Here is a 22,295-nt window from a genome sequence, read left to right on the forward strand (position 1 = left end):
GTTAAGGTTTTAAGTGTCTCAGTTTAAAAGAGCTATTAATCTGTTTTCTTGTGATGACTTTATCTGGCCTTGCTGTCAGGATAATAGTAACGTAAGTGAGTTAGTGTTCCTCCTCTTCTGTTTTCTGAAATACAGTTTATATAATTACTTAATTCTTGGGTAGACTTCAACAGTGAAGCCATCTGGGTCTGGATTTTTTTTTTTTTTTTTTTTTTTTTTTTTTTTTAATGCGTTACGCGGGCCTCTCACTGTTGTGGCCTCTCCCGTTGCGGAGGACAGGCTCCGGACGCGCAGGCTCAGCGGCCATGGCTCACGGGCCCAGCCGCTCCGCGGCATGTGGGATCCTCCCAGACCGGGGCACGAACCCGTGTCCCCTGCATCGGCAGGCGGACTCTCAACCACTGCGCCACCAGGGAAGCCCTGGATTTTTTTTATGGGAAGGTTTTAAAATATGAATTGAATTTCTCTAGCTACTTAGGTTATCTATTTCTTCTAGAGCAAGCTTTGTTAGTTTGTGTCTTTCAAGAAATTTGTTCAATTTATCTAAGCTGTCTAGTTTATTGTCATAATGACATTCACAGTTTTATTATTCTTTTTATATGTGTGGGGTCAGGTGTTGATAATTTGTGTCTTTTTTCTTTTATCCCTGATCATTCTAGCTAGAGATTTATCATGTTTTTTTAACCTTCTAAAAGTGCCAGCTCTTCATTTTATTGATTTTTCCTTTATCTTTTCTTTTTATTGATTTTTGCTCTTCTTTTTATTATTTCCTTACTTTGGGTTTTAATGAAGTCTTTTTTCTAGTTTCTTAACACAGGCTAGATTATTGATTTTAGACTTCTTTCACTTCTCATAGAAGCATTTTAATACTGTAAATGCCCTTATAAGCACTGCTTTAGCACTATTACATAAAGTTTGATACGTTTTGTTTTCATTTTTACTTAAGTTCAAAATATTCTCTAATCGCATTTGTGGTTTCTTAACATGTGTTGTTTAATTTCTGAGTTTTCAGGATTTTTCCAACACTATTTCATTACTGATTTCTAGCTGAATTCCATTGTATTTAGAGAATTTATTGAGGCTTCTTTTACAGCCATCTATTCGTATGTTCCATTAAATAGACCTGAGTGGTAATAACTGTTATTCATACCTCATTGGGTGGATCCAGCATCCAGAACATAGTAAATACCCAAATGTTAGTGATTATTAAAATATTACCTTCTACACTTCAATTTTCTCTTTTTTTCTTTTCTCATATGGATTGGATTAGATGACTAAGCCCTTTCTAGCTCTAAGAACTCTGAATCTTTGGGATCTAATACTAAATTGCATTTTCTATAAATTTATGCCCATTCTGTCTTTGAGAATCCCGATTCTTAAAGCTCTGAAACTAAATTTTATATTCTGTAAATTTTTGGAATTCTTACAGGGACGGAAGAAGTCTGTAGTGTCTGTGGAGCCCAGGAGTCTTATTCAAGGAGCCTTTCAAGGGTGCTCAGTGTCTGGGATGACACTGAAATACATGTATGGGGTAAATGCCTGGAAGAACTGGGTTCAGTGGAAAAATGCCAAGGAAGAGCAGGGGGATCTGAAATGTGGTAAATACACGGCATGAATTTGTGTCTCGATTTAGGGGGTGGGAGGAATACAGATAAAGTCATAAATCTACTCAAAAGGGATAAATAGTAGGTCAGAAATCCCATAAAACTTTGATTTTGGCTTTACTTAATTTTTTTCCCCATCTTTATTTATTCTCATTAATTTTTCTTCCTTTGTCAGGAGTTGAACATGCCTCATCTAGCCCGTGTTCTGACCCTTTAGGAAGTGCTCAAGACCATGCACTCTCTCAAGAATCTTCAGAGCCAGGCTGTAGAGGTAAAATTTCTCTCCTTGTGATCTGAATTGCTTGTAATATCATTGTTGATTTTAAATTTGTAAATGGAATATTTAAAATTATTTAAAATTTGAAGTTTATGTTTAAAAAGAGAAATTAATATCCTCTCCCAATTTTAAAGAGCTTGTTATAAAGGTAAGGTTGTATCTTCTGATCATGAGTTTCTCGTGCAAATATAAGAAATTCTGTTTCTTTTTCTAACACTATGCAAGTAACTCAAATCTGTCTTCTTGAGCCCTATATTTGTAGAATAATCAGTGTGGAACCCAGTGTAACACTTTTTGTTGTTGTTGTTAAGAAGAATACCTGGAAAAGCCTTGCTGTTACTGTAGGAATTTTTCCTGTCAAGGAGCTGTATATGATTGACCATGATTGCAGGTTTCATTTTTGGTGCCAGGATCTTTGGAACCCAATAAACAGTTCAAATAGAGCAACACTGTATAATTTTAGAACCCTAATCATTAGCTTTCTTTTTTCCCTGGTCGTTCTATTCTAAACTTTGTTTTCAGTTTGTATTTTGCTTTTTTATTATCTGTGTTTTATATAAGATACTTATACAATCTTTGTGGGATGAGATGGGGCAGGAATGAATATGTCCTTGTAACTAGATTTTTTTGTCCCTTTCCAACTATACCTTCTCTCTAATACCTGGGTGATTGCATGCACTCTTGGCTTTGCCTCAGTCTACCCTCATTATTGGAGCAGTTAGTTGCTGCTGTGGTCTGTGACTGACTCATGGAGTTCCCACAGATCAAGTATAATCTCTCTGCTCCAGAGTGATATAAATATACTCCTGTTATGGGGGTTTACTAGGCCTTTCACCTTCCAGTTTGAGCCACAACATTTTTAAGAAAGAAGGAAGGGTAGGGACTTCCCTGGTGGTCCAGTTGTTAAGACTCTGTTCTCCCAAAGCAGGGGGCACAGGTTCAGTCCCCTGTTGGGGAACTAAGATCCTGCATGCCGCACAGCGTGGCCAAAAAATAAACAAACGAAACAGTGGATATGTAAGTCAACTGTACTTCAATTTAAAAAAATAAAAATTTAAAAAGAAAGAAAAAAGGAGGGGTAGTGAAAATGGAGAAGTAATATTGTATTAGACCACCAAGCCTAAATGCAGTAGCCACAGGGGATGCCTACTCATGTCAGCTACTCATTCATCCAAAAAAAATACTTACTGAATATACCTGTCATGTATCAGGCATGGTTGTAGGCACTTAGGTGAAAAGATCAGACATGGTCCTTGCCCTCATGAATCACCTATTTCAATTTGCAAAACCAACTCAGGGGAGCTCAAGTGTATCTTTGGAAACATGCAGTGTTTTCTAAATGCAGAAAAGCAGTAACTAGAAAGAGTGTTTCGACTCATCCCACAGTGTGGACCAGTCTGTTGCAGTAAGATCTCTACAAGTCAAATTAGATAGCTCTCCTGCCTAAAACTAATTCGGTTCTTAGTTGTCTTCAAACTCTTAATGTAATATATGAGGCTTACCATGATCTGCCCGCATCTGCCCTCTTTTCTTTTCTGCTGTTCACCTGAGTCCCCTGAACCTTTTCACTTTTGTGGTTGAGCACATACTATATTTTCTGGTATTTTCAAAGGCATGAAGTTATATGTTACTTAAAGTGTTCCTTATTCAAATAAATATGACTTTAAAGAAAGTTAAACAGCATTCTTTTTTGCAGATATCTCCAGAGCCTTTAATATGTTAAAAAACATTGTGAATTCTTTAGAGGCATGTATAACATACTGCTGTTTTCCAAATTTATCAGATCTTAGAAACCCAGTTTTCTTGAGCTCTCACATGATTAGTATTTTGTGGAGTATACTTCGGGAAATCTTTTTATATCCTCAAATTGGAATTCTTTCTCCACTTGTTTAATTCTTCTTCACCTTTCACATCTCCCAGAATCTAACATGACCCTTCCCTGTCTATTAGATGGCCCTTATTGTTTTTCATAGAATTTTATTTAGATAAAACCCCTGTCATAGCACCCTATTACATCATATGTGCTTCATTGTCTTTATTTCTTTACCTAAAAAAGCCTTGAGATCAGGATCTGTCTTTAATCCATGTATTCACCAGTGTACACCACAATACCTGGGGCAGTGTAGTCAGTGTTTATTCAGTGAATTGAGTAATGTTATTATTTTTCTATAAGTTAGTATTTCAGATGTTTTCTACCTTTCCACAGTCCGCTCTATCAAGCTGAAGGAAGATATTCTGTCCTGCACTTTTGCTGAGTTGAGTTTAGGCTTATGCCAGTTTATTCAAGAAGTGCGGAGACCAAATGGTGAAAAGTATGATCCAGACAGTATCTTATACTTGTGCCTTGGAATTCAGCAGGTATGAAATTCAATAATTGTTACAAAATCTATTGCATTTTTAATAATTTTGATAGAACTTGTGAATTAAGCTGAAAACTTATAGTGTATATTGTTTGTTTGGTATTGCTCGTATACTCTCTTCTTAATGAACTACTGACCCTGATTTAAAAGTCTTGGTCATATAAGCCTTTTATAAGTTAAACTGAGACTGTTAGAATAAGAGAAATTGAGGTCGGTGCATTTTATTGGTAAATGCACAAAAAAGGCATAAGTAGCAGTTCACAAAAGAAGTGACATAGGTGATTTGACATAGGTGACAGGAGACATCCTTGTCAAAAATCGTTTGACTAAATATGCATGTGTTTATTTTGGACTCTCAGTTTTTAATACATTGGTTTATGGCTATTCTTATGGTAGTTCTCACTATTTTGATTACTGTAGGTTTGTAGTAAGTTTTGAAATTGGGAAGTGTGATTCCTCAAGATTCTTCTGGCTATTCGAGGTTCCTTGCAATTTCATATCAATTTTAGGATCAACTTTTCCATTTCTTCAAAAACTAAACCGTTGGGATTTTGATAGGATTGTATTGAATCTGTAGACCGCTTAGGGGAATATTGCTGTTTTAACAATTTTGTCTTTAGATCCATGAGTACAAGTTGTTTTTCCTAGGTGTTCTTTAATTTCAGCAGTTTTATGTAGTTTTAAGCGTGTAAATCACATACCTCTTTTGTTAAATTTATTCTTAAGTATTTTATTCTATCTGATGCTTTTGTAAATGGAATTTTCTTAATTTTCTCTTTGGATTGTTTATTACAACTGATTTTGTGTTGCTTATACTCTGCAGCTTTACTAAGTTCATTTACTAGCTCTAATAACTAGTTTTTTTGTAGACACTTTAGAATTTTCTATATATAGGTTCATGTCACTGCATATAGAGATGGTTTTACTTCTTCCTTTCCTATTTCAATACTTTTTATTTCTCTTTCTCACCTGATTACTCTGGCTAGAATTTCCTTTACAATGTTCAGTAGAAGTGGCATTTTCATCTTGTTTCTGATCTAAGGGGGAAGTGATTTTTTTTTAAACCCATGTATTTTATAGGTACTCATATTTGAATAAATGTACAAAACTCAATTCTGTGTATTCATAAAGGAAATGTTTTTTAAGATTGAAGTAACTCCTGACTGTTACCAGTAGTTGCCTTTGTGTAGTGAGTTTGAGTATATCTTTCTTCCACCTTTTCTGTATTTTAAACTCTTTCCATAATGAGGATATAATATTTTTAAGTTGTGAAAATAACTTTATTAAAATAAAGAAGAAAATGAAAAATACTTTCCAACAACAAAACTGTAATCTGGCAATACAATCATAAATTGCCTTTGAAGAGGCCTATAAAAATGCACGTTGAAATGGTGTGTAATTTTTATTAGCCGGAATAAATTTAAGTGGAAATAAAAATTTACTGCAAGTCATACATAGATCAAAAAGCAGGAAACCAAGATAGCCATAGATAAATAAGTTTAAAATACCAGATCTTAAAAACACTAGGGGCTTCCCTGGTGGCGCAGTGGTTGAGATTCCGCCTGCCGATGTAGGGGACACAGGTTCGTGCCCTGGTCTGGGAAGATCCCACATGCCGTGGAGCAGCTGGGCCCGTGAGCCATGGCCGCTGAGCCTGCGTGTCTGGAGCCTGTGCTCCGCAACGGGAAAGGCCACAACAGTGAGAGGCCGTGTATCACACAAAAAAAAAACAACACTGAAAGATTTTTAGCATATAATTATGCTACTTTGTGTTATTCTCTTGTTCTATTCATTGTATTTCTCTGAAGTGCTTGACTCTGACCTGACCTGCACCGTCAAAATATTTAACAGTAATTTACTCAAGCTGTTGCGTGTTTCCCATTCTGTGATGTGATTCTTTTTTTTTTTTTTTTTTTTTTTTTTGGGCTGCATTGGGTCTTTTTTTTTGTTGCTGCGCACGGGCTTTCTCTAGTTGTGGCGAGTGGGGGCTAGTCTTCATTGCGGTGCACGGGTTTCTCATTGTGGTGGCTTCTCGTTGCAGAGCACAGGCTTTAGGCACATGGACTCAGTACTTGTGACTCACAGGCTCAGTACTTGCGGCACACGGGCTTAGTTGCTTTGTGGCATGTGGGATCTTCCTGGACCAGGGCTTGAATCCATGTCCCCTGTATTGGCAAGTGGATTCTTAACCACTGTGCCACCAGGGAAGGCCCTGTGATATGATTCTTGATGGTTATAATTAGCATACTTTTAAGTCGTATAATTAGACTTGAACTTTTTGAAGGCTGGCTTGTGAGGCAGAGAGTTGAGAGCTGTGGTTAGAAGCCTCCAAATAAATAGTTTTAAATTTTGGATAGCCTCAGGTTATCTGACACTAGATAACTATATTATTTGCAGGAAGTCATCTTATAACTAGGCTAAAAAACAAACTGCTAAGAGCGCACCTCAGACATTGAGAATTAGAAAAATGATTTGAGAAATTTGAATTAGGACCAATTTTTAGTATATCAGTTTTATTAACTAACTAAAAGGTACTTATTATAATTATTTTATACCATTCATGTTTTTAAAAGGAAATAGAAAACTTTACCTTACAAGCTCAGTGCTCAAGATAATGCTAATTCATGTGAAAAGCATCTTTAGCTTAAATTCTGGTGTTTTAACTGTATCCTTAAAATGGTTCACAGTGTTGTAAGGATAAAAACTAAGGGTAAACTATATTCCTTAAAATATTCTTTTTAAAAACTTGTGGGTTTTTTTGTATCAACATATATGTTTCCATTTTTTTCTCTTGTAGTACCTGTTTGAAAATGGTAGAATAGATAACATTTTTACTGAGCCCTATTCCAGATTTATGATTGAACTTACCAAACTCTTGAAAATATGGGAACCTACAATACTTCCTAATGGTAGGATGATTATATTTTGATTCTTTTCATGATATACCTTCTTAAATTGCTTGTTTTGTGATTCTCTTTTTATAAATTGTTCATTTTATATTTGTCTTGATTTATAACATATTTGGACTTTTGAGGAGAAAGTCTTTGGTTTATTATCAATTATTTTAGTAAAACAATACCTTCCATACAGTACATGAATAGATACTAACTATTGAATATAAAAAACAACTGAAGGTTACATTTACTTTTTAGAAACCATTTTTGATCTGGTAGCTTTGGTAAAGTTGTACGTGGTATCAGTAGCTGGCACATATGCTACTTTTAGACTCTGTTAGCAATGGACCTTTTTCATTAGTTTATAAAAAGTACCCTGAACTGGTTGTTAAAGAGAGTTAAGTCTTCATCCTTGAATTGTCTGTGCCATATGTCTTTGGATAAGTCCCTAATTCACTCCTGGTCACATGCTCCTTGGCTATGAATGGAGAGGTTAAATATGATGCCCAGAAATGTGTGCCTTTTCTGTTGGGCTACAGGGCACCTTTGACGCATTATGAGCAGTGTGGTGGCATGATGCATTTAGCATTCAAATAGGGGGCTAGAGACATAGATTTGCAAGTAATAAATCTGTGTTCATGGATAGTCTTCCAGGAATAGAATGCAGAAGCAGCAACAAAGATGATTGGGGAGAGAACGTTAGGAAAGACCTGTGTTTAAGGGGTATCATGAGGAAGGTGCATTTAAAAGTATACTCATTTTATTTTTTCTGACCTCTGCTTTTCAAGAAAAATCCAGATAAGTTATCGTGAAGCAGTCGCTCTTAATATAAATTTAAAATAAGAAGAGATAGGAGGGAGAGAGAGCTCTATCTGTCCTCTAAAGATATTAGACAAATAAAACTGAACCAGTTAACAGTAAACAGAATGATCTCAAACAGGAGTCTGCAAACTGCAGCTCATGGGCCAGATCAGGCCTGCTGCTGTTTCTGTATAGTACATGAGCCAAAAATATTTTTTACATTTCTAAATAGTTGGGGAAAAAATTAAAGAAAAATATTTTGTGGCCTGTGAAAATTGAATGAAATTCAAATTTGTTTCTATAAATAAATTTGTTTCTATAAATAAATTTTACAAATAGCCACACCTATTTGTTTATGTATTGTCTACACTTCCTTATCTTTTACAACAACAAAGTTGTTTTCAAAGCCCTCATGGCCCACAGTGCTTAATATGTTTACCATCTGGCTCTTCACAGAAAAATTTTACCAGCCCCTGGTCTAAAATAACAATAGATTAAAACTGTTGCAGGGGAGTGCTCACAATGTCTGCATCAGTGGCATCATCTGCCCTTTTCTTTGCAGTGCTTTTTCTGTTTTTCTGTATGAGGAAGAGGGAGAAAGAGAGGAACAGTCTTTTCCTTAGTATCTTCCTGTCTGAGGATTAGAGAAATTACTTAGTCCCATTTAGCAGGAGCTTAGTTTAGTACTGTTTCTTTTTCCCCTTTCTTCTGTTCAGGTTACATGTTCTCTCGCATTGAAGAAGAGCATTTGTGGGAGTGCAAACAGCTGGGCGCTTACTCACCAATCGTCCTCTTGAACACCCTCCTTTTCTTCAATACCAAATACTTTCAACTAAAGAATGTTACTGAGCACTTGAAGCTTTCCTTTGCCCATGTGATGAGACGGACCAGGACTCTGAAGTACAGTACCAAGATGACATATCTGAGGTTCTTCCCACCTTCACAAAAGCAGGAGACAGAACCAGGTGTGTGGTGTGGAGTTTTTAAGTTTTCTTTCTTTCATTCTTTTTTTAAAATTGAAGTATAGTTGATGTACAATATTATGTTAGTTTCAGGTGTGCAACATAGAGACTTGACATTTAAATACATTATGAAATGATCACCATAAGTCTAGTAACTATCTGTCTCCATACAAAGTTACTCCAATATTATTGGCCATATTCCTTATGCTGTATGTTACCTCCTTGTGCCTTATAACTGGAAGTTCGTTCCTCTTAATCCCCTTCACCTGTTTTGCCCATCCCCTACCCCTCTTCCCTCTGGCAACCACCAGTTTGTTCTCTGTAGCTGTGAGTCTGTTTCTGTTTTGTTTGTTCATTTGTTTTATTTTTTATATTCTGCATATAGGTGAAATCATACGGTATTTTTCTTTTTCTCACTGACTTATTTCACTTAGCATAACACCCTTTATGTTGTCACAAATGGCAAGATTTCATTCTTTTTTATAGCTGAGTGAATTAAACCATTCTGTTGATGGACACTTCCATATTTTGGCTATTATCAATAATGCTGCAGTGGACATAGGGGTGCATAAATATCTTTTTGAATTAGTGTTTTTGTTTTCTTCGGGTAAAAAATACCAATAAGTGGAATTGCTGGATCATATGGTAGTTCTATGTTTAATTTTTGAGGAAGCTCCATACTGTTTTTTCACAATGGCTGCACCAGTTTACATTCCCACCAACAGTGCATGAGTGTTCCCCTTTTTACACATCGTTGCCAACACTTGATATCTCTTGTCCCTTTCATGATGGTCATTCTGACAAGTGTGAGGCGTTATCTCATTGTGGTTTTGACTTGCATTTCCCTGATGATTAGTGATGTGGAGCACCTTTCCCTGTTTCTGTTGGCAATCTGTATGTCCCTTTGGGAATGGCTATTCAGATCCTCTGCCCATTTTTTAATTGCATTTTTTGTTTGTTTTTTGGATATTGAGTTCTCTGAGTTCTTTATACATTTTGGATATTAACCCCTTTCCAGATATATAATTTGCAAATATCCTCTCCCATTCAGTAGGTTGCCTTTTCATTTTGTTAAGCATTTCCTTTGCTATGCAAAATCTTCTTAGTTTGATGTGGTCCCATTTGTTTATTTTTGCTTTGGTTGTCTTTATCTGAGGAGACAGATCCAAAAAAATATTATTAAACCCTATGTCAAAGTTTCCTGCCTGTGTTTTCTTCTAGGACTTTTATGGTTTCAGTTCTTAACGTTTAAGTCTTTAATCCATTTTGAGTTTAATTTTGTATGTGATGTGAAAAAAGTGGTCCAGTTTCATTCTTTTCCATGTAGCTGTCCACTTTTCCCAACGCCATTTACTGAAGAGTCTGTCCTTTCCCCATTGTATATTCTTGCTTCCTTTGTCATACGTTAATTGGCCATATAAGCATGGGTTTATGTCTGGGCAAGCTATTCTGTTCCATTGATCTGTGTGTTTGTGCCACTGTCATACTGTTTTGATTACTATGGCTTTGTGGTATGCGGTTGACCCTTAAACAATACGTAGGTTGGGCCACCAACCCTACTCACAGTCCAAAATCCACATATAATTTTACAGTCAGCCCTCCTTATCCACAGTTTCACATCTGCAGATTCAAACAGCCATGATTGTATAGTACCATAGTATCTAATTATTGAAAAAAATCCATGTATAAGTGGATCCACGTTGTTCAAACTTGTGTTGTTTAAGGGTCAACTGTAGTTTGAAGTCAGGGAGTGTGAACCTCCAGCTTTGTTCTTCTTACTCAAGATAGCTTTGGCTATTTGGGGTCTTTTGTGGTTCCATATAAATTTTAGGAGTATCTGCTCTATTTTTGTGAAAAATGCCACTGGTATTTTGATAGCATTGCATTGAATCTGTAAGTTATTTTGGGATGGACATTTTAACACTATTAATTCTTGCAATCCATGAGCATGGTGTATCTTTCCATTTATTTGTGTTGTCTTTGATTTCTTTCATCAGTGTCTTCCAGTTTTTAGAGTACAGGTCTTTCACCTCTTTGGTTAAATTTATTCCTAGGTATTTTATTATTTTTGATGCAATTGTAAATGGAATTGTTTTCTTAATTTCTCTTTCTGATAGATGGTCATGAGTGTATAGAAATGCAAAAGATTTCTGCATATTTTGTATCCTGTAAAATGTACTTACTGAATTTATTTATTCTGATAGTTCTTTGGTAGTGTCTTTAGAATATTCTGTATACAGTATCATGTCATCTGAAGATGGTGGTGGTTTTACTTCATCCTTTCCAGTTTGGATTTTTAAAATTTCCTCTTCTTATCTGATTTCCATGGCTAGGACTTCTAATACCATGTTAAATAAAAGTGGCAAGAGTGGGCATCCTTGTCTTATTCCCAATCTTAGAGGAAATAGTTTCAGCTTTTCACCATTGAGTATGATGTTAGCTGTGAGTTTGTCATACATGACATTTATCATGTTGCGGTATATTCCCTCTGTAGCCACTTTGTTGAGAGTTTTTATCAGAAATGGATGTTGAATGTTTTCAAAAGCTTTTTCTGCATCTATTGAGATGATCTTGTGTTTTGTATCCTTCATTTTCTTAATGTGGTATATCATGTTGATTTGTGAATATTGATCCATCCTTGCATCCCTGGGATAAATCCCACTTGCTCATGGTATACGATCCTTTTAATGTATTGTTGAATTCAGTTTGCTGATATCTTGTTGAGGATTTTTGCATTTGTGTTTATCAGCGATATTGGCCTGTAATTTTATTTCTTTAGTGTCTTTGTCTGGTTTTGGTATCATGCTGGCCTTGTAGAATGAGTTTGGAAGAGTTCCTTTCTCTTCTATGTTTTGGAATAGCTTGAGACAGATAGATATTAACTCTTCTTTAAATGTTTGGTAGAATTCATCTGTAAAGCCATCTGGTTCCAGACTTTTGTTTGTTGGGAGTTTTATGATTACTGATTCAGTTTCATTATTGGTAATTGGTCTGTTCATGTTTTCTGTTTCTTGCCTGATTTAGTCTTGAAAGATAGTATGTTTCTAGGAATTTATCCATTTCCTCTCGGTTGTCCACTCTGTTGGCGTATAGTTGTTCATAGTAATCTCTTATGATCTGTTGTATTTCTGTGGTGTCAATTGTAACTTCTGTTTCATTTTTCATTTTATTTATTTGGGCCCTCTCTTTTTTTTTCTTGATGAATCTGGCTAAAGGTTTGTCAACTTTGTTCATCTTTTCAAAGGACAGGCTCTTTTCTATTGTTTTTTAGTCTCTGTTTCATTTATTTTCATTTTGATCTTTATCATTTCCTTCCTTCTGCTAATTTCGGGTTTTGGTTGTTCTTTTTCTAGTTCCTTTAGGTGTAAGGTTAGATTATTTGAGATTTTTCTTGTTTCCTAAGGTAGACCAATATTGCTATAAATTTCTCTCTTAGAACTGTTTTTGCTGCGTCCCACAGATTTTGTCTCAAAGTATGTTTTGATTTCCTCTTTGATTTCTTCAGTGATCCATTGGTTGTTTAGTAGCATGTTATTTAGACTCCACATATTTGTTTTTGTCAGTGGTTTTCTTTTAATTGATTTCTAGCCTGGTACCATTGTGGTTAGGAAAGGTGCTTAATATGATTTCAGTTTTCTTAAACTTATTGAGATTTGTTTTGTAGCCTAACATGTGATCTGTCCTGGAGAATGTTCCATGTGTACTTGAAAAGAATGTTATACTATTTTGGGGTGGAATGTACTATTTATTAAGTCCATCTGGTCAAATGTGTCATTTAAGGCCAATGTTTCCTTATTTATTTTGTGTTTGGATGATCTGTTCATTGATGTAAGTGGAGTGTTAAAGTCCCCTTCTGTTAGTGTGTTACTGTCACTTTCTCCTTTTATGTCTCTTAATATTTGATTTATATATTTAGGTGCTCCTGTGTAGGATGCATACATATATACAAGTGTTTCTTCTTATTGTTGGACTGATCCCTTTATCATTATGCAGTGTCCTTCTTTGTCTCTTTGTTTTAAAGTCTGTTTCGTCTGATATGAGTATTGCCACCCCAGCTGTCTTTTCATTTCCATTTGCATGGAGTATCTTTTTCTATCCCCCTTGCTTTCAGTCTGTGTGTTTTCTTTAGATCTGAAGTGAGTCTCTGGTAGGCAGCATATATATGGATCTTATTTTGGTATCTAGTCAGCCACCCTGTGTCTTTAGATTGCAGCATTTAGTCTATTTACATGTAAAGTAATTACCGATAGGTACATACTTATTACCATTTTCATTGTTTTCTGGTTGGTTGTATTGTTCTTGTCTGTTTCTTTTTCTCTTGCTCTATTCCCTTGCGATTTAATGGCTTTTTAGTGTTATGTTTGTATTCTTTTTTCTTTTTTATGTGTATATCTATTTTTTATTTTTTGCGGTACGCGGGCCTCTCACTGTTGTGGCCTCTCCCGTTGCGGAGCACAGGCTCCGGACGCGCAGGCTCAGTGGCCATGGCCCACGGGCCCAGCCGCTCCGTGGCATGTGGGATCTTCCTGGACCGGGGCACGAACCCACGTCCCCTGCATCGGCAGTTGGACTCTCAGCCACTGTGCCACCAGGGAAGCCCTCGTATGTATATCTATTATTGGGTTTTGGTTTGTGGTTATCATAAGGCTGTTACATAACAACTTATGTATATAGCAGTCTATTTTAAGTTGATGGTTGCTTAAGTTTGAGTGCATTCTAAAAGTACTACATTTTTACTCCCCCCCTCACCTTTTATGTTTTTGACATACTTTACTTTTTAAAAATTTTGTATATTCTTTAATAATTATAGATTATATGATCTTACTACTTTTTTAATCTTCATACTAGGTACATAGGTGGTTGATTCACTACCTTTACTATATGTTTGCCTTTACATTGAGATTTTTTTCCTTTCATAATTTTCATATTTCTAGTTATGGCCTTTTCTTATGTTTAAAGAAGTCCCTTGAATGTTTATTGTAAGGTCAGTTTAGTAATGATAAACTCTTTTAGTTTCTGCTTCTCTGGGAAACTTTATTTCTCCTTTAATTCTGAATGATAATCTTGACAGATAGAGTAGTCTTGGTTGTAAATTTTTTCCTTTCAGCATTTTGAACATCTCATGCCATTCCCTTCTGGCCTGTCAAGTTTCTGCTGAAAAGCCAGCTGATGGTCTTATGCAGGCTCCCCTATATGTAACTAGTTGTTTTTCTCTTGCTGCTTTAAATATTCTCTATGTTTAACTTTTGACATTTTAATTATAATGTGTCTTGGTGTGGGTTTCTTTGGGTTCATCTTGTTTGGGACTCTCTGTTTCCTGAAATTGGATGACTTCTCCAGGTTAGTCAAGTTTTCAGTCATTTTTTTCGTCGAATAAGTTTTCTGTTTCTTTTTCTCTCCTCCTTCTGGAGTCCTCATAATGCAAATGTTAGTATGCTTGATGTTGTCCCCAGAGGTAAGCTATCCTCCGTTTTTTTTTCCTTTTGCTGTTACAGTGGGGTGATTTCTACCACTCTTTCTTCCAGGTCACTGATCCATTCTTCTGCTTCATCTAATCTGCTATTGATTCCCTCTAGCGGATTTTTCATTTCAGTCATTGTATTCTTTACCTCTGATTGGTTCTTTTTTATTTTCTTTATCTCTTTGTTGAAGGTCTCACAGTGGTCCTCCATTCTTCTCCTGAATTTGGTTAGTATCTTTATGACCATTATTTTGAACTCTTTATCTGGTAGATTGTCTTTGTTTTGTTTAGTTCTTTTTTTTTTTTTTGAGGTTTTTGTCTTGTTCTTTCCTTTGGAACAATTCCTTTGTCTCCTCAGTTTTCCTAGCTCTCTGTGTTTGTTTCTATGTACTGGATAGATCAGCTACATCTCCCATTCTTAAAAGCATGGCTTTATGTAAAAGGTATCCTATGAGGCCCAGTAGCACAAGGCTGCATGTACCCTCCTGTTGTGGCTGGGCCATGATGGCTGTGGGTGTGCTAGTGTGCAGGGCTGGCCCCTGGCACAGCTGGCTATAATGCCCAGCTGTGACTTGCAGGTACTCTGGTGTGCGGGGCCATCTCCTAGGGTGGGAGCTGCTTTTGGAGGGGCTCCAGTACCAGCTGAGGGAGCCTGCTGGGAGTGGCAGGATGGTGGGATGCTTTGGGCTCTAGTGCTCGCTGAAGCCACCTGCTGAGTATGATAGCGTATGGAGTTGCTTTGGAGGAGTGTCAACTGGGGTGGATCTACAGGTGAACCTGGGGTGAGATGTGGAGAGTCATAAATGGTGCCTACCAGCACTGTACCAGCTAGGTGTGGAAGGTGAACAAAAAATCCTGGTGTTGCCCAGTGGCTACATAACCAGAGAAAATTACAAAAGATCCCTGACTCTCCTGCACACACCATAAAATCAGTCAATGAATCTCCTTTACGTATGACCCAGGTATTTTTCAAACCACTTCCTCTGCAATGGGACTTGGAGCAAGATAGTTTTTGCCTGTGCCCTTTAGAGTGGAGTTTCATTTTCTTACAGCTCTCTGGACATAAGTCCCACTGGTTTTCAAAGCCAGTTGTTATGGGGGATGGTCTTTCTGGTGATGGTTCCCCCGAGGCTGGGGAGCTCAGTGGGGTTTGCACCCTTTGCTCCTCAGGAGGACCTCTACAGTTTTGATCTCGTCCCTGCTTGTGGATCCCTGTGCCAGAGGTATGGGTCCTGGCCAGACACCATCTCCACCCTTCCTACCCATCTTAGTGAGGATTTTTTTTTCATCCTTAGTTGTGGAAAATCTTTTCTGCCAGTCTTCAGGTCTTTCTCAGGGATAGTTCCTCTATGTGTAGTTGTAATTTTGGTGTGTTCATGGAAGGAGATGAGCCCAGGATCTTCCTACTCTGCCATCTTGTCCCCCTCTTGTAAGATTACTATTTGAAGTCAATTTATTAATATTCAAATAGACACATTACAGAAGAGTAATTGCAAATTCTAGACATGGAAGAGTATAGCTTTAACATTTAAATGCTTTTCTTTATTGTCAGGGCCAGGTTAAAGGCTCAACTCAAAATTAGAGGAATCACTTCTATTGTTTTTTTTTTTTTTTTTTTTCCTTGCTGTGCTGCATGGCTTGTAGGATCTTAGTTCCCAGACCAGGTATTGAACCTGTGCGCCCTGCAGTGGAAGCACAGAGTCTTAACCATTGGACCAGCAGGGAAGTCCTGTTTTATTGGCTTTTAAATTAGAAATTCTGATTTAATTGGTCTATAGCCCAGATAATCTGCATTTTAAAACTTCGCAGGGAATTTAAATACAAAGCCAAGGTTGGGAATCACTGATTTAGAGGCAACTGATAGGTCAATTCCTAGTTAAAAGGAACTTGCTTAACTTTTACATCTACTGTTTCTAAAACTTTTTTTTTTTTTTTAACCAGAGTGCTCTGTCTTAGTTAACGTTGTCAAAATATGAAGGAACTTAAACCTGACCTAGAGTATACTGCCTTCATACACAGTAGAATAATATCAGCAGTGACTGTTTTATTAGAAGGTTTATGGTCTTGCATTCCAAAAACAGCCTATTAAGTAATAGTTTGTTTTTAATGTTTAAAAAACTAATGTTGTTATTATGGAACTAGAAATTACATTTATTAATTTTGAAGAAAATTGTAAGTTCTAAAATTCCCCAAATCAAGCTGTTACTTCCTTGGGAAACGAGTGGAGTATATGTTTTCAATGTGAGAATTTTAAATTACTGAAACTAAAATCTGTAAAGAATAATTGTGATGTTCATCATTGTGTTAACTTTTTTCTCAGTTGCTCCTTTACTTTATAAAATACTAAGATTATCTTGCTTTTTCACCATGTGTCCATGTCCTCTTTCCTTTATTGTGTTTATATATAGCCCACTTTATGCTCTTAATTGATATTAATTCAGGGAGGCAGAGGCAAGGAGGCAACATTTCTCTGTTTTCTGATTAGGTGCTTTACCAGATTGGTAATAAATTTAGCTTCTTTTTCTGAATGAGCAGCTAGCAAATTATTTAGGTAGTCTCTAAATGGAAAACTGGATGACTTTTGTTTAAGTCATAACTAATACAGGAGGCTGGGGAAAGTTCTGGATCAGTTGTTAAAAGTATCTATAAGAAAAAAACAAGAAAACCTTTTTCCTCAGGTTTTCAGATCCACCTAATACTCTCTTGAAAATTGAATGGAGAAGGTGGGAAAGAAACAGCCTACCTTCCATGTCTTCACCCTGGCTTCTTTCTTTCTTCTTTTTTTTTTTTTTTGCGGTACGCGGGCCTCTCACTGTTGTGGCCTCTCCCGTTGTGGAGCACAGGCTCAGTGGCCATGGCTCACGGGCCCAGCCGCTCTGCGGCATGTGGGATCTTCCCGGACCAGGGCACAAACCCGTGTCCCCTGCATTGGTAGGCGGACTCTCAACCACTGTGCCACCAGGGAAGCTCCCCCCACTTTTTTTTTTTTTGATGTGGACCTTTTTTTTTTCTTTTTTGATGTGGACCATTTTTAAAGTCTTTATTGAATTTGATAACAATATTGCTTCTGTTTTATGTTTTGGTGGGGTTTTTGGCCGCAAGGCACGTGGGATCTTAGCTCCTCAACCAGGGATCGAATGCGCACCACCTGCATTGGAACGCGTGGAGTCTTAACTACTGGACCGCCAGGGAAGTCTCACCCCGGCTTCTTTCTGATAATCCTTGGCCTCTGCAAAATTCTGTTGGTGAAAAAGGGTTTGCTCTTTCCTTATCAAATGGTCAACTTACTGAGAATTTCTTTTCCCAGCAAAGATTTCATTTCTCATAATACTATGCAAATGAAAGAAACTTAAACAAATGCCCAGTGGACACGGGTGCCCCACAGGAGAAATATTTTCAGAGAAAGAGGTCAACTTCTGTCTTGATCTCTACTATAGAAGAACATATGGAACCCTTTTTTCTCTTTATTTTGCTGTGGCTTAACAACCCTATGCCTAATAAAATCTCTTAAATTCAGGCTCAGAATTGAGACGTACTCTCAAGCATCAATGCTTTTTGTCATGCTGCCTCCACTTTGGTGAGAAGGGAAACATAAATTTTACAGGACAGGGACTTTGTTTGATTAACCCAGCACTAATCTGGTGCCTCCATAGGTCCTCAATAAATGTTGAACGAGTGAGTAAGTGAAAGGAAGGGAGAGGGAGTGACTAGAAGCAAAGCTCATTGGGTGTCTTAAGACTCGAAGAAAGACTTTTCTAATACTTTGATTATAATTTCCTGTCTCAAGATAAACTAACTGTTGGCAAGAGGAAACGAAGCGAAGATGATGAGGTTCCAGTGGGTGTGGAGATGGCAGAAAATACTGACAACCCACTAAGATGCCCAGTCCGACTTTATGAGTTTTACCTGTCCAAATGGTAAGTGATTTTCCTCTGAACTAGATAAAACACACTGCAAAAAATAGTTAAAGTACTATAGATTTCAGAAATGTAGCTGGTCTGTAACTCTAAACAAGGATTTACTTACAATTTTATGTTTTCCCCATTCTCATATCTGCCTGGATTTTGAACCAAGAAACAAATTGCTTCACCTTGGTAAATTTTTTTCCCAAAAATCTCTTGAAAAGCAAGAATCACTGCCATTGTTTGATCTTTACAACTGTTACTCAACTTTATGTGATATCTAAACTGCTGTGAATTTATTATTTATATAGAAAAGAAGGGGAAAAGTTGTAGTACTAACTATAAATAGGAAAGCAATTTATTTTTAAAGACTTGAAATTTTTTGAGTGGTGTTTTTCTTACAGAAACTTTATGACTTTAAAGAGTTGTAAGATCCACACTAAAGCATTTTTTTTTCTCAAAGAAATATAATCACTGGGTTTGTTCTTTGATAATGTGTATTGAGTGCTCTTGGGATTCATTCCAGGATATTGGGCACTGAGGATATGTGGTTCTCAGCCATAGTGTCACATGTGAATTGAATGTTTTGTTACTCCTGGTAATGTTTTAAGTACTAAAGTCTGAAAGATTTACACTTTGTCATCTATTAACATTATACTCACTTTCAATCCAGTGTGATTCTTGAGTGTGGGAGAAAAAATACAGAGTTACAGGTTGCTCCTGGAGCATAAATGCCTATAAACTTATTTATATCTGTGGGTGCATTGTTTATTAGTCACAGTATGGAAAAGTTGAGAGCCATTATATTTAAAGAGTAGTTACATATTTCCTATACTCTCTGATCCCAATTTTCTTTCTTTTTCTTTTTTTTTCCTGTGGATAGTTCTGAAAGTGTGAAGCAGAGGAATGATGTGTTTTACCTTCAACCTGAGCGCTCCTGTGTTCCAAATAGCCCCATGTGGTACTCCACGTTTCCAATAGACCCTGGGACCCTGGACACCATGTTAACACGTATTCTCATGGTGAGGGAGGTACATGAAGAACTCGCCAAAGCCAAATCAGAAGACTCTGATGTTGAATTATCAGATTAAAGTGGAAGTGGGGTCCCTATTTTCATACACGTTGGTATGCACCAAACTGTGAATGCATCCAGCTTTGGAAAACGATCTATGAGTCCAAGTCCTCTTGACTTGATTATAAGATAATGGAAAACAGACGACTCGTGAACCACAGTGTGGATGTACAAATGAAAATTGAAGGAAAGAATATGAACTGAGAAATGTTGTTCTTTGGCAGTGATATAGTTCTTAGACATCTTCAGAATGACTAACCAACTTCTCTGAGTGGTGCATAATCTTATTTTGTTTGGGAATAACAAATTGTGGAATATTTTTAAGGAAAACTGTTGTATAAAACTCTACCATAGTAACCTTAGACCTTAGAGAGGTAGCTTTGGAGTGAAACCTTGGCTGCAGTAGGCTACTTGGGCAAGCCCTATGTAAAAGTCAGGGGAGAAATCAGTACGGAGCTAAGAGTGGCATCAGATGAGGACTGTGGGACCCAGACTTGAAGACCCAATAAAAATATTCAACTTTTTTTAAAAGGTAGAGAGTGAAGTGGTCTTGATTTTGATTTTCACTGCCAAGCCAATTCTGTGAAGGATAGAAGCCTCTGGTGCTTTTGCCATGGGGTCCCTCAAATCAGAGGAAAAGGCCTTCACTGCTGTTCATGCAGTAATGTGTCCCTTTCACTTTCTGGGTCTAGCCTTCTCAGCTGTGGGTCTGGATGTGGGTAAATTAAGTTCAAGGGGCCGAAACTCTGCAAAATGATTATGCACACAGAAAATCTGTGGAGCCCATTAGACCCCAAGTGTCTTGAAATGTTTGCAGAAAACCCACTAAAATGCCCACTTCTCTGGGTGTCAGCCTTTATTGCTGCTGTCTCACAGCATGAGCTGTGGTACACAGAAATGGGGGTTCTCCTTTTGTTTCCATTTTATCCCCAAATGGCAGCTTTTCTCCCATTGTTTTATCTTCCTGTTTCCCAGATAGTTCCTATCATTTTGTCTTTTGCACCAGTTTCTGGAGGCCCTTGTCATTTCAGAAAGAGTCTCTCTCCTTACTGTGGCAAGCCTGTGGGTGATTCCACAAAGACACAGTGTTACTTAGCTATCAGAATTATGGTAGAAGAGGTCCTAGTATATTCCTGTATAAAGCATTTGGAAGATGAGCTTGTTGCCCAAAGAAACTTGAAAATAGGATTTTGGGGTTAGGATACAAAGACACTGACTGTCTTTCATATCCACGAGCAGGTCTTCTTATAGCATTATTCCAGACTCTAGCTGTTTTAGTAGTTCTATGAGGATTGCAAGTCCTGGGTGTGTTTGGCATATGGATCCTTCTTCTTCATCTCCATTCTGTTTCTTCCCCACAAAATTTTGAATCAAAGCGTTTATGATATTGGCCAATCACGGAATTTCGTTAGCTGAGGTTAATTTGACCCTTTAATAGAAATGAGAGAAGTCTAAAAAGCCTCCTAGAAACTTTAACCTTGAAAGACTTTACAGTATGTCCCATTTTTCAGATGGGGGTGACAGGTTGTTTTTTGGGGTTTTTTTCAATAAATAAACTCTTTAACTACAATAAAAATTTTAAAGTAGGCCTTTTGACATTGTGTACTTACGGTTCTGTCCCTCTGCCTGTAACAAATTTTGTTTTTGTTACCAAGAACTATGTGAAAGAAGTAAATCTGCCCCAGTTCTGTATGATTAATTCCATCTGTGTTTGTCATTTCTGACTGGAAAACTTCTTACTTCCAGACCTTGTTTGATATGGAGGAAAAACAGTTGGATTGTCTGATAAGTCTGCCAATAAACTATCCAGAAACATCAGGTGTAATAGTCCCCACTATACAAATTTTATGGTTTATATAAACACTAATATTTCCCCTTCTGTAGAAAAACAAATATATGGCATAGTAGATAAACTATTGTAAAACACTAGAGAGAAAAAGAAAATCTGTATCTTTTAATTGAGAACAGCCAATATCCAGGTAAATGGCTGTACCAGGATGTCAACTGCATGTTAGTCCATACAGTTGTCCAGATCCTGAATTAATTCGTAAAAGGAAATATTAATTATTGGTCATTCCTCATAAGCATAGCCATTGATATGTATGTCTGGTTATTTGCTTTTTAAAATTTTATTAAAATTATGTTAAATTACATTTTCCCCCCCCAGGGGAGAAAAATTTTATCAAATATGAGAAAACATTAAATTATCCATTCTGTTCTTTTTTGTTTTTTAAACACTTGGGTTTTCACCTTGCAGGAACCACAGAAATATTCCCGTAGAATAAAACAGTATATTTGTATTTGATGGGTGAATTATTCCTTTTTGTTATGTCTTGAAAGAATTTTAAATATTTTTTCCTGTTTGACCCTATTGGTATGACCCAACAGATGGCATATTACAAAGAAAGAGAGCATTTTTCAGAAAATTGTTTGATTTTTACTCAGTCCAGAAAACATACTGTTGCACTGCAAAATCTTTTCAAAAGTTTTTTTCCCATCAAAGACTTGTTCTGATTTTTAATCTATTAACTATATTCAAAGCCCTGAAAGCTAGCAGTATCAAGTATCACGTATATATTTCATTTCAGGCAGACTTTTTGTTTTTTTGAGATTCACAAAGCTTGCCTCGTTCAACTGGAATCATTTTGAAATCATGAAATTAGAATAAATAATATATCCATTCTTAAGTATAAATACATATTTAATTTGGGAATGTGAGACTAAGTGGCATTTTCCTTAGAGTCTAGAGCTATATTGGTATTGTGCAAATATACCTTCAAATTCCACAGATTGTTTCTATCTACCTGCCCTGTGGCATTCCTAATTTTGTATAGTAGGACTTTCCCAAAAAGTTTTAAGTAAAATGAAATTCTGTAAATGAATCCCAGTTTTTCTAGTAAATTCACATTTTAATTTTCCATGCAAATAGAAAAGTTCCCTATGGTTCTGAGTTGAAATTTTA

General features: G+C 36.7%; 1 protein-coding gene across 7 annotated transcripts in view; it reads left to right on the forward strand.

Moving 5' to 3' along the window:
- ZMYM4 (zinc finger MYM-type containing 4) overlaps positions 1 to 21,633 on the forward strand; it is a 176,207-nt gene extending 154,574 nt beyond the window's left edge. For 6 of the 7 annotated variants that reach the window (XM_032646658.1, XM_032646680.1, XM_032646674.1 and 3 more), the window contains 7 exons: positions 1,430 to 1,598; positions 1,780 to 1,875; positions 4,088 to 4,239; positions 7,039 to 7,150; positions 8,653 to 8,901; positions 18,147 to 18,276; positions 19,145 to 21,633. In XM_032646658.1, coding sequence (XP_032502549.1) covers positions 1,430 to 1,598; positions 1,780 to 1,875; positions 4,088 to 4,239; positions 7,039 to 7,150; positions 8,653 to 8,901; positions 18,147 to 18,276; positions 19,145 to 19,352 — 1,116 coding nt within the window. In that variant the 3' untranslated portion in view covers positions 19,353 to 21,633. Of the gene's footprint in view, positions 1 to 1,429; positions 1,599 to 1,779; positions 1,876 to 4,087; positions 4,240 to 7,038; positions 7,151 to 8,652; positions 8,902 to 18,146; positions 18,277 to 19,144 lie in introns of those variants that run through there. The other variant, XR_004351910.1, reaches the window with a different exon arrangement.
- The last annotated feature ends 662 nt before the right edge of the window (positions 21,634 to 22,295 follow it).

The sequence above is a fragment of the Phocoena sinus genome, chromosome 1 (assembly GCF_008692025.1).
Source record: "Phocoena sinus isolate mPhoSin1 chromosome 1, mPhoSin1.pri, whole genome shotgun sequence".
Taxonomy (NCBI): domain Eukaryota; kingdom Metazoa; phylum Chordata; class Mammalia; order Artiodactyla; family Phocoenidae; genus Phocoena; species Phocoena sinus.